Source organism: Micropterus salmoides, unplaced genomic scaffold (genome assembly GCF_014851395.1).
Source record: "Micropterus salmoides isolate LMB-PRFRI ecotype aquatic unplaced genomic scaffold, ASM1485139v1 Ms_hic_scaffold_18, whole genome shotgun sequence".
NCBI classification, from domain to species: domain Eukaryota; kingdom Metazoa; phylum Chordata; class Actinopteri; order Centrarchiformes; family Centrarchidae; genus Micropterus; species Micropterus salmoides.
The window spans coordinates 29551699-29569440 of NW_024040928.1; the positions used below are offsets into that span (position 1 = coordinate 29551699).

At 40.5% G+C, this 17742-nt stretch overlaps 1 protein-coding gene across 7 annotated transcripts in view; it reads left to right on the forward strand.

Annotated features, from left to right (window-relative positions):
* Positions 1-15329, forward strand: part of adgrg6 (adhesion G protein-coupled receptor G6) — a 117054-nt gene extending 101725 nt beyond the window's left edge. For 6 of the 7 annotated variants that reach the window (XM_038726104.1, XM_038726105.1, XM_038726106.1 and 3 more), the window contains one exon: positions 10644-15329. In XM_038726104.1, the coding sequence (XP_038582032.1) occupies positions 10644-10855 (212 nt within the window). In that variant the 3' untranslated portion in view covers positions 10856-15329. The remainder of the gene's footprint in view (positions 1-10643) is intronic. The other variant, XM_038726108.1, reaches the window with a different exon arrangement.
* The last annotated feature ends 2413 nt before the right edge of the window (positions 15330-17742 follow it).

Here is a 17742-nt window from a genome sequence, read left to right on the forward strand (position 1 = left end):
ACTACAGAAAAAAGCTATTTTAATAAAAGAAGTTAACTCTGAGCTCCACAAGTAATCGGCGTAGTTGTCAGAGCCGAATCCAACCGACTATGGGTGTTTATTTGTCCAATGGTTGCAGCGCTGCTCCCTGCTCCTCTCCCCCACGTTTAGCAGCTCTCAGCCGGCCAGCAGATTTTCAATCCCCCTGCTCTGCCTGGCCCTCTCCACACAACGCTCTGAAGAATTTGCTTTGCCTTCGTGTCGCCGGCCCCTCTTTGCATTGACTTTGTATGTAAACTCACTGCCCCGAACGCTCTCTTCGCTTTTGGTCTGAAAGCACCATTAAAAGATCTAACTCCGCTGTCACGTAGATGTCCTTAGATTAATGAGGAGAGGCAGCTAGCAAAGCGTGATTTACTGTGCTCACACAGTGTGCGGGCGAAAATCATTTGTTCCACATTGATATTACATTACTGAGTGAAATTTTAGTAGCAGCGGTCATAATTCAGCAGCAGCGATGCACCGAATATAGAGGAACCATGTCTGTAATGTGCACATCAACATGACCTTTTTAATTAACATTTAGAGAGTGGATTTGTGAAATCTGTGAATCAAAAAAATAGTTGATCATATTTATAGTACAAACCTCAGTGAACTATTAGGGGGGGGAAACAACAAAAAACAACATACTAGCAGCATCAGTAGCAGGAGTAATAAGAGTAGTGTGGGAGTGCTCTAACAGCGTGGACAGTTGAACTGAGTGAACAGTTGTGCCTAATGTGAGATATGTACTCTAGTGCATGACCGTGATGTGCATAGTATTCAGTTTGTGGCAGTGGTCCTTGGGAGCTGGGGGTGCAGCAGAGTCCTCTTTGTGTGCGTGTTAGGTTTGGTGTAGAGTGAGGTGGTGGGTAATGAGCGGAGACATGGTCCAGACTGTTAAACTGACAAACTGTAAAACAGTTTCCAGATGAGGAAACTGCCCTGATTTGCCTCCAAGCATTACAGACCGACCACTGTCTTTGTCACAAAGAGACTTGCACACATTCAGTAGTTGGACAATCAGTTTAAATTCCTCCATCCATTGTCGTTTGAATTCTCTAAATCTGTGGACGGGGATGAATCGTCCTCCCAGTAAGAGGAGAGATGTGACGCCCGGCAACTCTTTCAAAGTTGTTTGATTTACACTTTGCGTGTGATCGTTTAAGGATCAGACCCTGTGTGGACCCTGCTGCTTCACTGTGGAGTGGAACTGTGTGCACTCAGTGTTACACCACAATGTCTTGTGTTTCTACACGTGTACTATGGCCTCTCGCCCCGTTATATCTCTGACCTTTTAGTCCCATACGCACCAGCACGTGCCTTCCCTTCTGAGTATCTGAGTAGTCCGGTGGTTGAGGTCTTGCTCCAGATCCAGAGATCGATGGCTCAAACCCCGCTCACAGCATGGTAACGAAAAGGGGCAAAACTTAACACATATGTTTGCTGAAGTGTGCAGCACATCATTGAGTCTCTTAGCTGATGGAGCCGCACATTGCACCGACAGCGGTAGCAATCGCAAAAAATAGCTGGCAGCTCTCAAACTTAAAATTTTGAGTCCCAAACAAATCATATTGTGCTCTAAACCAAATTTAACACCATTTCATAGTTTAAAATGAGTAAAAAAAAAAAAATTAACAACCTGGACAGAAAAAAGGCTAAAGTCTAAAGTCATCATATTTGTGACTCAGGTCCAAGTAACGGGACTGGAGTCCACACCCCGGCCAAGAACATGCCCTCAGTAACATGCTGTCAGTGCTCCTGGAGCACACTGGCTGTAAGCAATAATTACAGAGCACAATAAATTATGATCTGTAATATTAAAGTATGCAAAACAATTGGAAACAAACATAAATTTATAAATATTTCTTAATACTTCAACATTAAAGCTCTGAAATGGCCTATGGCCTCTTGCTCTTGGCTGCACCATCTTTTGATGCACTCCCCTGACTCTGGATATACTGAGAAGGCGCAATATGCTTTTCTTGGCTTTGTTGTGTAAAACTAGAAGCATGTAAATTCTCCATTGTCAACACTGTGGCCAAAAGAAGCTAAAGTCATTGATATTAAGCAGTCTTATTTCAGAATTTGGCTGAATGTAACATTGGGAAAACACAAACAAATCATGACCTAACATTTAAAACAAGGAGCCAGATTTTAGTGTCCATCTTTTCTTGCTTTGCACAGTTTATCATGGTTAATGGGCGGCGTGGAGAGGTAGAATCTGTTGAGACGGACACATGGAGATATTACAGCAAGTAAACCAACACAAACATTCACACACAAAGTGAATGCATAATACAGCTTATATGTTTTATATGCCGTTTTATTGAATCCCACTGAATTTAGAAGAGAAATAAAGAAGATGAGACTTCTTTCAGATCACTGGTTCAGTTTGTCTCACAATTGCTTATTCCTGCAAACATTTACATGGATATTTATGATTCATTTTATTCTTGTGCAGGGGAAATTGAGTTACAGCGTAAACAGTGAGTTCAGCCTGATTTAAACACATACTGGGTTCAGCCTGGTTTACTGTATATAAACACAGGCACGCTGATGAGATTAACATCAGTACAAATTATCTATGTATCTCAGGAATGTGTGTCTTTATCTCTTCCCTGAGAGGAGTACAAAGAGGGGGCCAAATGGAAACCCCTCACACCCCATGCACTCTGAGGGTATGTCACTTTTTGGCATCCCAGCCTGCACTGTCTTTTATTACAAGCTATTTTCTGGTTAGATGTGTGCACATTTACCTGTTTAACTTTGTTAGCTACACATATAGTTTGAACACAACATCTAGTCTATGAGGTGAGGGCAGAATGAAGCCATCATAACACAATATGCTAATACATAATATCGGGTAACCTCAGGCCTATTTAAGGTTAGGAAATCAGTTTAAAATATTCTCTGAAATATTCTCCTTCGGGAAGCACGGGCTTAATGAAACTAATGAAGCTTTGTGTCCCTAATTATCAAACATACTACTGAAAAATAGTTTTAGGTCATTACTTTGAACATTTCAATTCTGCTTTGTAAAGTCGGCCTCTTTGTCATTTGTCTTCTGTGTCGTATGAGTCCTGTAGTCCACTTGATGGAAACCAGAGCTAATGTGGCGTTCTTTATCCTATTCTTTATCAGGCTCGGCAAGTTGTAATTTATTAAACTGGTTTAGGTTGTCAGAGGTGGCTCTCATTCCTCAATGTTCATGCTGTGTGAGTTCTTGCAGGCCTGTAATAAAACAAGAAATTATCAATCAGCTTTTCAATAAGTGACCTCCTGAGTCCTGCAAAGGTCATCTGAGGTTCCTGGGGAAAAGTTTAGCAGGTCTTTCGATACCGTGTTTGTTAAATCTTGCAAAGATATTTTAACTCCCCCTATCACCCATTTGATAAACTTGTCTTTCAGACATTGTGTCTTTCCTGATGACTGGAAATTTGCCATTGTTACACCTGTTTTTATATCTGGAGACTGCCATAATGCCAGGAACTACAGACCTATAGGTTACTGCCAGTACTTTCCAAAATTGCAGAGAAAGTTGTAATTGAGCAACTAACATTGTTTCTAAATACAAGCACGTTTGGGGTTTTTTTGTATGCAGTTTGGCTTTAGAATAAATCATTCTACTGAAACTGCTACCTTGGTTTTGATAGAGCAAATTAAATCAAGGCTCAACGAAGGAGGAGTAGTTGGTGCTGTATTTTTAGATCTGAGTAAAGCATTTGATACTGTTGATCATGATGTGTTAATATCAGGGCTCTCCAGATTAAATTTTTTATCTAGAACGCTTTCATATTTATCTAACAGGATGCAATGTGTTAAAGTTTGTGATGCACTGTCACACGAGTGTCAGTGCTAGGTCTGTTTTTGTTTATTTTATATATTAATGACCTTCCCGAACAGTGTCAGGATGTAGACCTGCAAATGTATGCAGATGACACTGTTGTATACACACATGCAAAAACAGCTGAACTGGCAGTGGCCAACTTAGGGCTGGACAATAAAATAATTACAATAATTATCGCAATATAATTTTTTTCAGTAACAATATAACAAATGTTCAATAAATATTCAATAAATGTTTGATTTTATTCACTTGAACCATACCAATGTTTTATTAAGATGGTTATTTTGTTGAGGGAAAAGGGCTGATAAAAAGCTTTTACTTAATTTTACTCATGCATATGTGTTGAAAAAGATTTTATCATAATTGTTTTGAATGTTCTACCTCAGATTTGTGAAGTGATCCACTGTTTGGCATCAAGTGTTGACCATAGAGATGAGTTTAAACCACAATTAACCATCAGGTTTCTTGAACTTTCCCTCAGTAGCAAACATCAGCCTTTAAACTCAAAAGAAAGAAAGATTTGATATCGAAAGATATGAAACTTTTTATCGTGATTCATCCACCCCTAGGCAAACTTAATTGAACATTGAAAGTGCATTGAAAATGATCTCACAGTGGCTTGATCAATCATGTCATAGTCTAAATGTGAATAAGACAAATCATACCTTTTGTCTTATTCCTTGGCACAACCTACTCCCACTGATATTTTTATTAATGGTGAAAGGATTGACATAGTCACTGATTTGAAATATCTTGGTGTGACCTTGGATCCAAATCAGTATTTTAAGAAACATGTTAAAAATATGGTTAAAACCATTAAGTACAATTTAATAAAATTTAGACATATTAGAAGCTGTCTATCAGTTGACGCAGCTAGGGTATTTATGCATAGCATGATCCTTTCACATATGTGTGGGCAGGCTGGCGAAACCACTATTAAACCTCTTGAGTCCTTGTACAAAGAAACTTTTAAAATCTTGGACAGAAAATCCATTTCATCATTGCAGGATTCTTCAGAAATACAATTTGCTTAGCTTTGACAATTTTACATTATTTTCTAATTTGTGTTTAGTCTGAAATTTAAATGGCTTGGCTGCTTCTCCACTTTGTGATTTTGTGTTTACTCGCTCAGCAAAATCAATTAGGTCCTCCAGAATCTCTTCTATTGGACACAGGATACAGGAATTTGTATGTGATAATTCCACAGTCAGTTCCAACGTTTCACAAAGTTGACCAAAATCATAGTTTCCAGTGGAAACAGAAAACACATTAATGACTGATCGGCATCTGTATATCTCATGTGTTGAATGCATTTCCAGACAGATCTGACTGATAGGAAACCTTCACTGTATTCAGACTCAAGTTCAAGTTTGTTTATTGTCATTCATCCAATGACAGAGTATACAAATGAACAAAATGCCGTTTCTCGCGGTCCAAGGTCCTAAAACCAAGATCACAATAATTCAACTTCCAAGAGAAGACACCATGCAGTACAACACAGTGACTGACAGAAAGAGCAGATCCATTACTGAAAGGCAGAGTGAGCACGGCGTGACTGGAGCATTATAAAGTGCGTAGTGCAACCCTGAAGTACTTATACATTATACATCTATACTATATAAATACTAACAGCATTAATAAGAGTAGTGTGGGAGTGCTCTAACAGCGTGAACAGTTGAACTGAGTGAACAGTTGTGCCTAATGTGAGATATGTACTGTAGTGCATGACCGGGATGTGCATAGTATTCAGTATGTGGCAGTGGTCCTGGGGAGCTGGGGGTGCAGCAGAGTCCTCTTTGTGTGCGTGTTAGGTTTAGTGTAGAGTGAGGTGGTGGGTAATGAGCAGAGACATGGTCCAGACTGTTAAACTGACAAACTGTAAAACAGTTTCCAGATGAGGAAACTGCCCTGATTTGCCTCCAAGCATTACAGACCGACCACTGTCTTTGTCACAAAGAGACTTGCACACATTCAGTAGTTGGACAATCAGTTTAAATTCCTCCATCCATTGTCGTTTGAATTCTCTAAATCTGTGGACGGGGATGAATCGTCCTCCCAGTAAGAGGAGAGATGTGACGCCCGGCAACTCTTTCAAAGTTGTTTGATTTACACTTTGCGTGTGATCGTTTAAGGATCAGACCCTGTGTGGACCCTGCTGCTTCACTGTGGAGTGGAACTGTGTGCACTCAGTGTTACACCACAATGTCTTGTGTTTCTACACGTGTACTATGGCCTCTCGCCCTGTTTATATCTTTGACCTTTTAGTTAAACCAAATGAAATGTCTTCATTGTCCACAAATGTGGAAATGTGTCTTTGGCTTCACAGGCTGATTAAAAACCACATCCTTAAAAATCAAAATACAAAAACACAATAAATAACACAACATACACAGTAGAGACCATAACGGATAGCATTGCAGTGTACAGACATTATGAATTTAGAAAGATTATCGCATTTAGTATGAAAGACTTTTTGTAAATGTTCTTAGTTGCTGCAGCTGCTCTATAGCGCCTTCCAGAGGGAATTTTATAAATTCATTAAACATGGGGTGTACAGAATCAGATGCAATTTGTCCAGCTTTTTGCTTCACCTGCGTTTTATATATACATCCCAATTGTTTCTGCTCCTTCCCAATAATCTTTACAGCCAAATTTTTAATTCTGCACAATCTGTTTTTGTCCTTTCCCCCCAAGTGTCCATACCATATATTAAAAGTTGGAATGCTTTCTACACTCTCTAAGATATTCTTGCTTATGTCTTATGCCGTAGTTCCATACACACCAGCATGTACCTCCAGATCCTCGGGCAGAGGTCTGTTGTCTGTTCCAGAATCTTGACTTAAAACTACAAAATGCAAATACATAATATCAGGTAACCTCAGACCTATTTAAGGTTGAGAAATCAGTTCTAGTTTATCCTAGGCATGATCAGGCCGGGCAAGTTGTAATTTATTAAACTGGTTTAGGTTGTCAGAGGTGGCTCATTGTTCATGCTGTATGAGTTCTTGCAGGCCTGTCGTAAAACAAGAAATTACCAATCGGCTTTTCAGTAAGTGACCTCCTGAGTCCTGCAAAGGCCATGGGACATCTGAGGTTCCTGGGGAAAAGTTTAACAGCTCTCTCAAGAGATTTAAAATTCTTCATCATCAAATCGTCACCATCTTTTTCATGATACACGTGTTGAAATTTTGAAACGATGTTGCACAACTCCTCGTGTTTTAAGTAGATACACAATAACATGACGCAGAATATGATGTGTAACTTCACAGAAGTTACTTTACGGGAACTTGGACGTGATAATTCTATAGTCAGTTTCAACGTTTCACAAAGAAACAATAAAAATAAAAACCATAGTTTCCAGTGGAAACAGACAGCACATTATTGACAGATCGGCATCTGTATATCTCATGTGTTGAATGCAGGATTCTTTCTCTTCTATCTTTCTGAGCTCTGCCAACAATGTCTCGAGAGTTTCAGCGCCAGCATCAGTCTCTCGTTGTATAGTTTCCAGATGTTTGAGGTCAGAGAATCCCTACATTTCAAAACGTGTTGTTCGTGACCAGAGGTTGACCTGTTGTTTCCAGGGGTCCTTCTTGTGACACAGGTTCAACCCTAACTCACCCCTCGGTCATTGAACTGCACTCTGGAGTGTATTTGAGGGGAACATGGCGGGGAAAAAATGTCTGGGTTTCAGAGGGGGATACAGGAACTAAAAGAAACAACCCAGTATGACATAATAGGGCATTTTTAAAGTCAAAACTACTGGACAGGATCGGCTGCACATTACTGTGTGGAGTCAGGGGCATAATCAGTGCTTTTATAATGCACAGTGAATGTCCAGAATGCAAAAGTTCTGGGAGCCGTGACTGTGGCCCACGCCAGCAGCAAACTATCCCTTGACCCCGTAGATTCATGTTGCATAGGGACACCATTTGGAAGAGAGGCTGGGAATCGTAGCTGTATGTTCAGCAAGACAACGACTTCATTCCTTTTATTGTTTAATCAGGCACAGATAGCAGGAATGACAAAGAGCAGTGATTGAGCTTCCTTTCTGTGCCAAGGAAGACTTTGGCTGAACAGCATGATTCAGAGGCAAGCTAAATCACTGCCTGCTCACAGCAACATTTTGATGGTACCAGAGGACTAGCGCACAGTCAGTATGTGCTTGATTTGGCCCAACTTATAGGCTATACTTTTTGTATGAATGCTTTGGCTCAGTTTCTATGAGAAACTTCCAAGATATAAAAGTAGAGGCTGCTAGTGTCGGTCCAAATCGCATCAAAGACACTTGATTAAAATGACATCACTATAAATTTTGCATGACATTCTCAACAAGTAGACAAAATTATTGTTGCACACCTGAGCTCAGTTCACAGCTGCCAAATTAATATATGTGACGACTCCCATTGTGCCAACACAGTGGTCTCATTGAAATTAATGCGGAGGCTGCTTCTTTTTAAAGCACTTAGTCTGAAAGCAGCTTTTTCTTTGCACAATAAAATGTAAAAGCTAATATAAGCCTTCACTGTAGTTGTGTTTGTGTTCATATTTTCATTGCCAGCATCAACAGAACAATGTAGCCAACTATGAAGCTTTGTACCTCAGACACTGCATATTAATCGTGTGTAACCCATCTTTCCTACACTTCCTATCCTTTTCTCTGAAGTTTAACCAGCACAAATCTCTAGCTAAACACATGAAATGAATAGCTGAGAGCTTTCAAGATCCAATTAACATTACAACAGAATGATATCCAAACATACTACTGTGTAGTTGTCTTTTCAACGTAAGGTTACGCACACATTTTGAAAGGGGATCTCGGGATCAAGTGGGAAATTAAATACAAATATACCTTAACAAAAATGAGGCCGCTGTGGTGAAGCTTGAAATGACCTGGTTGTATTATCCGTTGGCTCTGAAACCTTTTATAATTGCAAGGCCCTGAGAAGGAAGAACGCCAAACCAACCAACCCTGTTTGTAAGAGAAAATAACAACACAGAAAAACACCAGACAACGACCAGATTGTCTGGAGGTTAACACTTCACTGTGACTAGGCATAAATGAGGAAATATAGAATCAAAGCCCGGTGCAGATGGTCAGCAAAACCGCTTAGCGCCCATTAAGCCTGTTTTTCTCCCATGGAGAATACATGGCATAGCTATTGAGGTCTGTTACAGCAGAGATCTTACGGTGTTGAATAGGGGTGTGTGAAATGTATCATCTACAATAGTATCAACATTATCGAGTACGCTGCAAAAAACACTTCATCTGTGCAGTCACTGCGTTACAGTTAAACAAACAATAGCTGCTAAAAAAATCATGAAGTTAAAAACGAGTGACCAAACAGCACCAGGAGATAAGACACTGACACCGCCAGCCTCGCAGTCTACGTGGTTAGATCAGATTGCTGGCTGCCACGCATATCCTGCATTCCTTTGGCGCGTAGGTTTTGCACGTCTCCAGAAATTAACACAGCAATATGCAATTCAGCACATGAACGCGGGGGCAGTATATTGACCCGATGGGCAGGTCAGCAGAAAACCCCTATTCCACACACCAGCCCAGGTGGCGGCGGGATGCAGTTGCTTTGCCAATCGCCGTTAAACTCAAAAGAAGAAGGAGTTTGTTATGATGTCTCATTAAAATCACGACCTGCTCGTGTGTCGCTATCTTTGGTTTGTTTACATTGTGCAAATTCAGAGGTTGTCAAAGAAGATAATCCGGTGTCAGCGAGGGATGATCCGGCCCTGCTCTGCCCGCTAGTGGATTCACGTTTAATCCTCCAGGTACACACAAAGTATGCAGGCGAGTATGTGAAGAATGCTGTTTGCATTACCGACGCCTCTCTACGTCTACGCATTGTTAAAAAGCAAGTATGTCGGAGGCTTTAAACTGAGGGTTCATTGCTGACCTGCTGCTCTCTGCTCTGCTGCCGTTCACCGGTGTTCACACACACACACACACACACACACACACACACTTTCTCCCACATGACTTTTACAAACACATTTTTGAAGGAAGCCAAATACTGTCTAAGTATCGTTATCGACAAAATCCCAGAAAATATCCAGATATCATTTTTGGTCAACACCCCTCGTGTTGAATGGTTGGTAAGTGTTGACTCCCTGTGACTTGAAGACTCTGCAGAGTATTTTCCATAAGAGAATCTCTAGGATGTTTCTGGCGGTCCCTATTGAGGCAGCAGAGTCTGTTTGGTCTTGAATCGTGGGATTCATCCTCTCGTAGACCTTCAGCACCTTCCTCTCTCTATCCTCCTCCTCGCTGATAAGCTGTTCTGCTCTGGGTCCTCGCCACTGATCTTTTGATCTTAGCGATGGTTAAAGTTAACATTAAGATACAGGTCGGTGTGAGTGGATTGTTTACTTGTAAACAGGTGGTATCAGATATTATTTCACATCTCTATCCATATACACGTATAGTAAATGTGGGAAAATGTATTTTATTTGTCTTGGACATTTTGCCCTCACTCACTTTAATCTTCCTGCTTTAGATTTGAAACTATGCTGTGGAAACTTAACCTTGTTGTTTTTGTTGCTGTGAAATTATGATGAATTCCTCTCCTGTGTGTTAATCTTAAAACATACCACCTTAATTAAAGCTGTAATACTGGAACAGTGCAATAATACCCATTAAACTTGTAGTAACACTAATACTACATGGTTCGTTTGACTGCACCATGAGGTCTAAGCCTAAATGAAATGATTTCATTATTGCATATTGAAGTCACAATCCTGTGTGTGTCTTAATTTGCAGATAAAGGTTACTCCAACCAGCCCAGCCCCAAGTGCGTCTCCTCGTGCCCTTCCTCCTCAGAGGAAGAGCCCAGCTCCTCCTCTTCCTCGTCCTCCATGCTCCCTGTCAGCCAGATGATCGACAAGGTGAAAGGTTACTGCTCCACACGCTCGGACAACTTCTACAAGAACATCATCATGTCTGAGAGCTTTGCCAACTGCACCAGGTTGTAGAAGGGATCCTCAGTGTTTTTGGGGCCGACCTTCTGGATGCTTCCCCTGTCTTTTGGAACTGCCTGAATTGTTCGAGAACATTTTCTTTTGACATCATCCTTCCAGACGCTTCAGTGACAGAGAATGCTACGGCTAAAGGTTCCACTATGAAGGGAAACAATGGAACCCGGCCTGTTGTTCTGGAACTGCTGTTATTTAAGGCGTCACTTCTGTCCTTAAACTGCTGCCCAACATTGTAGAACCTTTCCTGTTCTATATTTACTTTTAATTTCTAGAACTCTCTGACAGCCTCAACAGTGTAGAACCTTTTGTTTCTGCCCAGCATTCTAGAATCATGCGTGTTTTGGAACTGCTCAAAGCACTTTGGATCCTCCCTCCAAGTCTTTTGGAACTGCCTGAATTGTTCTAGAACTGTTTTTTGACATCATCCTCCTGGAAGCTTCAGGAACAGAAGAGGCTACTGTCGAAGGTTCCTAAATGAAGGGAAACAATGGAACCTGCCTCGTTGTTCTGGAACTGTCCACAATGTTATTTAAGGCTTTGCTTTTGTTTCTGGAACTGCTGCCCAACATTGTAGAACATTCCCTGTTCTGGAATTACTTTTAATTTCTAGAACTCTCTGACAGCCTCAACAGTGTAGAACCTTTTGTTTCTGCCCAAAATTCTAGAATTCTTTCCCAACTTCAGCCACAGAAGAGGGTTCTAAAAGTCCTTTTTCAAAGCACGTCCAACATTATTGTTGCTGACCAGAATTCTAGACCCGTCGGTCCGAAATCACCACTCATTCACTTCTCACTACGTCGGGAGTAGAGGACTATATAGTGATAATAAACACTTTCGGACACCACTCTGATCATTATTTCAGCACCGTTAATTACGTAATTGCCAGTAGTTTCCCATAAATTCATTTATTTGTGGCGGCCCACCACATTATCAGCTCTGAGCGCTACGTAGTGATTGCCGTTATTTTGTTTGTTTGTTTTTTTTACTATTTAAGATGGGAAAAGCTCTCCCCCCCCCCCACAAACACATTGACAGCGGACCAGTCTGTGGATTGAATGGTTAGTATCATGAACACCCCTGCACAAATCCGTCCAACGTCAATGTCGGAGTTCCCCCCCCCCGCCACAGTTACGCTGTCATTCTGTGGGAAACACTGCGATAAATCAGACAGGTCGGTAGAAAAACATTCTCGGGTCTCTTTGGGTCAAAGGGTCTCCTAGTGTGACCTTATCACATTTCAGTTTGGCCAAGTAACATTTCTTTTCTTCGACTGGCAGTTAAGGTTATTTACTTGTTATGGATTGCTCTGCCGGAAGTTAAGTTTGGGCCAGAGTAATGCACATGCGCAGTTCCGTTTGTTTATGTTGTTACCGTTGAAAGCGTCTATATAGGGTATAATCATTCAAACTACACATTTGGACAGCACTACAAAACGGCGTGTATAGTGATTAGGGGGTGATTTCGGACACAGCCCTGTCACCTAAAATGTCTTGATCCTTCCCGCCTCACCTGATCCTTGGAGCTCTGATTCAGAATCCCTGTTGTGCTTTTAATTTTAATGTGTTAAATTGTGTCTCATCATGTACATTGTTGGCAAACATAGGTGTTGTTGGAACTATAATTTGAATTGGCCTGATTAGCAAAAATTGAAATAGTTTGTAATGTTTTAATTTGTTTCAAAAGAATTTGTTTCTTTATCTAGTCATCAGAAAGAATTAAGAGCTAGTTGGTTTGTGTGACAGAATACGGACAGCTACCTGATTCAAATCAGAGCCACCATCTTAATGCACTTTGCGTTGTATTAAAGTGCCTTCTAAGAAAAATCTACCTTTTCATGCAAACTGTTCAAAAGACAGCCTGTGAACTAAACTGCTAAAACCCCAGAGACCAAGTTAAGACATTTTCGTTTATAAAACCTGGGGGCCTGGACAATTAAGGGCAGAGCTACAGTGTGGTCAGAGAACGTTGGTGCGATTCTACTGTATCAAATCAAATTACAGAATTGGCTAACCTGGCTGCCAGACTGTGGGACTAAAAGGGAATGAAAGGGGGCGGAGGAAAGAGGGGAGGAAAGGATAAACACAAGGCGGGAAGGTAGAGAAGAGGTAAAAACGTTCTGGTAGAAAATAAGTAAGCAGTTGGGTTCTTGTGTTTTTTAATACTGTGATGTTTGTTTAAACTGTCTCTTTGTGCATATGTGTGTGTGTGTGTGTGTGGAGCCATATCCTATGTAAATATTGATGATCTATCTATTCTACATGCCTTATTCTATAGTGTTATATTGGGTCTGGATGGTTGCTTTTGTTTATGCCTTCAAGGGGTCCTGGAAGGGTCACCAGGACTTTACATACAAACCCGAACATACTGCGACAGCCCGTGCTGTGTAGGCGCACAGTCTGCTGCCCTTTTCTCCTCAGTGAGAATCAAATGGATTGTGGGATATCGTAGGATGGGTGAAAAAAAAAGTTAATCTTCCACCTGAAGGCTACAGACTAGTTGATCAAGGTGGTTTTTGATCCAACTCCCAAACGAAATTAGTTTTTTTTGTTTTTACATATTTACTTTCTATTATAATAGATATTATCTTGAAAAACAAAGCTTGTACCCCTAACAATGGAACGCCCAAGCATATTCTATATATATATATAGTTGAAATATCTCAACTTTAAAAATCCCTCATCCTACACAATTGTTTTTAACAAACTACCGTTGTTCGATTTCAGAATCACACCAGACAAATTTTAATGGTAGTAATATTTAGCCCCTTCGGTTGACACAAGATTGAAGTCAACAGATTGCTCTCTACATGGACAACCAAACTGTGAGTTGATGGTTGGTGGTTTGAGGATAAATAAGAAAAAAACCAAGCCAATGCCAGCGGCCACTAAAGATCGGCTTTGTGTGCACGTCAGCCAAAGTTTAGCAATCGTACGGGGTTTCATTCATGGCAACAGCATTATTGTTCAAGTGAGGAATCTTGTTTGTGTTCAAATTCTGTATTTATTTTTTATTTAGCAGTCCATGCATGAAGAAATACACTCGCTGTGCTGCTGCCAGGATGATATTATTATCACTGAAAGGGTCAGTTCACCCAAATTACACAAAAATTGTGTTCCCATGTGGTGTCCAGCCATGCACATAGTTTGGGTTTAATTCAGTTGGGTTTTGAGAACGCCAATAAAAAAATAAAACACATTTGAAAAACTAAACACCAACATGTTTTCCCAGAAACAATGTCCTGATTACTACAGAGAAGTTACACATCTCTCAGTGGACATCTCACTTCTCTCTACCTGGAAAATTGTTCACTTGAATCCATTTATGTGTAATTTTTTGATTATGTTGGCACCCCAAGTGAAATTCTATTCATGCCTGTGCTGGACCGGAGGGGTGGCAAGTATTTACAGGAGTGGAGATATAAAAACAAAACCCAGCACAAAAGAAATCTTGAAGCCAGAAAGGATGGCATGCAGATGGCATTAATCAGAAAATAATAAGGACTAATAAGGTTCCTCTATGGACTTCAGCATGCAGCCATCTCCTCTTGTAAGCTCTCCAGTCGCAGCTGACACATCAATTCAGGACCAAACTTGAATTGATGTGTCAACCAAACTCTCCTCCGGTCATTAGCAGTGCCTTTTTAGTCCATGCAGAACATTTTCTCATCAGAAAGGAGAATGCTACTGTGTGATTAAGGCTGCAGGTTGCCATAAAGATGTTTGCTTGCTTTATCACTGAATCTGACTCGATGTACTGCTGCGGCCATTTTTTGGGTTCTGTTTAGACTTTGTTTGGATGAAATAGTAGATTCTGTAAAATTCTCAGCTTGACCATTTATTGCACTGCCTCATTAAAGGCCTAGCTTTAGTTTGGTATATGGAATATTATTCATGCAGTAACTATTTTCCTCATAATTTCCCAATCATTTCTTGAAAATATCAGGTTCAAAGTTCTGAAAGGTTGAAAAGAACTTTGTAATTTGGTACCAATTATAGGGAGGTATGGTTCCGAGACTTGTTTTTATATAGTTAGTTGCATTGATGAAATGCCTTTAAAGAAAAGCTCAATTTAAACCCTATTAAAAATGCATTCATCATCCGTTTATTTCTGAAATTCTCTTGAGGTTATGCATCTAATGAAAATGTATTAATTTGCAGAGTACCAATTGAACACTTCTCTATTTTAGCTATAATTAGTGAAATTACGACAAAGGTCTTGTCCAACAGAAAGTCTTATTGACAGCTAAAGCATCAAAAACTCTTTACTGTGGAAAAGAAAAAAATTCTCGCATACCTCCATCAGCTAAAATTTATTCCTTTTACCTAAAAGCGTGGATTTGGTTTTCTTTTATTCCCCTATAATTAGTACCATTACACCGTTCTTTCCAAAAACATCCAAGGGAATTATTAAGAATGTATGGATCTGTAAAATAAAAGGCAACAAACTACACATTAAAGCTTTGTCAACATTATTATGCAAATTTTAAAAATGTATTTTTTGTTTGTGCCATCGTGTTGTCACACACCGATAGCTGAACAACTGTTCCCTCATTCTCAAGTTTGCCTTTTTTGGTCAGCTGTTGAGCAAACCTGACTTACTTTTATTTATTTTCTGGATGTACAGTTTCTCTGCGCCTGCAGCTGAGCTCAGCGTCTGTTAAGTTTAGCTGAATCTCTGTTTATCCAGACAATCATCTGTATATCGAGAGGTGAAACTTGGCGGACGAACACACGGACCTGTTGAATCATTCAGACCTTGACTATTCAACCGCTGGCTAACCAGACTTCCACACGGAGCCAACAGTGTTCAACACCAAACATTACTGCGTAGTGAAGCACGCATTGTGCTGACTGTCAGGCACCGTGGCCCACGTTTGTCTTTCCTTTTGACCAGAGGGCAGAAGAATGTATTATTCAGCCCTCACAAACCAACGCTTAAAGAAGTCACGAAGGCCCTTTGGCAGCTCCAGTGGCATAGCTCGGTTATTCTGTCAGTCACCGGCCTGGGTTCAGTCTGAGGCTGGAAAAGATAGTGCCTGTTCTTGTCTCTCAACACCTAAACATAGCCAAAGAAGATCAGAAGATCAAATCCCCAATATTAAATGAACTGTTTTCATTTGGATCACTGTGTCTCTAATGTGACACGTTTTTGCCCTGTGGCTTCCACATGTGTTGTCGGTCCTGGTTAAATTACTCATTTCAATACGAAACAGTTGTTTTAGACTAAAGAGAGAACACATCAAAACACTGCACAACACCAGAGCGAGGAAGGAGTTGACACAAAAATGTAATAATTTATTAAAATGTGTAAATGTTTTTTAGACTTTTAGATCGAGGGACCAAATGTTGGCCCGTTTCTTTCTGTATACGGAGGGCTCATGTTTCTGGTGTCACTTATTTTCACTGAAACAATACAGTATTTAGAAGGTGGAGGTAAAGATAGGTAAAGGAACACTAGTGTTGGACAACAGTGGAGAAACACAGGACTTGTAAGTGGATGCGTTCACTGCTGGTTTAAATCTGAACAAAAGAAAAAAACTTCTCCTTGATATCGAGCACACACTTTAAACGATGTTTCCTGCCGTCTGGCAGCAGCAGTTTCACAGTAAAGTTTCTCTTGTGACGAACATAGCTGAACTATTAGAGTTAAGTTTGTAACAAACACAAAGGAGTTCCTGATAACACACCAGAGTCCCTGTGAATAAGTAATAAAACTAGAAAAGTTTAAATGACAGAGTTGTTGTGAGAAAAATAATCTGAACAAGCTCACTGGTCACTTTTAAGCGGAGACTGTTTCCGTCACACATACTGTTCACAGAGCTGAAGTACAGCACGTTTGAATTGACTGGATTTCCTGTTTCAGATTGCTGTGTGTATAATGTATGATATATGTCATGTCCACTTACACATTTCCGGCTTATGATAAGAACATTAACACTAGTAAGGGTCTATAGAATAGTTTTATAATTTCTCTCTTCTCGTGTTACAGTTCTTTGGCAGCTCAGCAGAAAGGAACTTTGCTCACTCAGACATATAAACAGAAATGGCCTTAAATAAACTGTTTGTCTGTTGTTGGTCAGAAGGTTGAATGCTGAGGTCAGAGCTGTGTGATCTCACAGTGACAGCCTGCACTGATAAGAGCCAGAGCTGCAACTGTCAAACAATCCCAACTATAGTGTATTTATTAAATGCTTCATTTCACTCTGACTAAACTGTCAGCATGGTTTTGTTTATGTTGAATGAAACATTTTGGAACCCAACAAATATCTTTCAGAGCCTTTCTCATTTTCCAAATCTTGAAGGACATCTCCATCCCTAAAATTTACCTGGAGGAGCAGGATACACCGGTGTATCCTTAGCGGAAGACTTTTCAGCCGCTGTGACGTTTAAAAGAGGCGTGGCACGCTGCAGGACCAACACATAGCCGGAGCAGGACAGTGTTCCTGTTGTATTCATAAATTGCATCAGTTAAGCCTGTTTAAATGATCAAATGCGCAACCAAACGTTCTGCGCCTCATAAAGTTGTTCTAACCGCAGTCCTTAGCGTCATTTCACTTTCATATCAATGATGTTGTTGAAAGTGATGTGTGAACGGGCAGCAGGATCTTATAAGAATAACACCGAAAAGGGGCTGGCTGGGCGAAGCGTCTCCCCAGTGACGCTGTGCGCATTTACGCAGGAGCCACAGCAACATAAATACATTTCTTAATCTCCCACGCTCCGACAGGATCGGTAAAGATCTAATGTTCATTCATGTTCTGTGTTCTTCTACACATCCAACAGGTCTCGCACACAGTCCAGGTTCTCACAGTAAAACTGTCTGCAGTGAAGCAGCCGTCCTCCTGATCAGTCCTGAGCTCCATCAGAGCGTCTAAACATGGATTA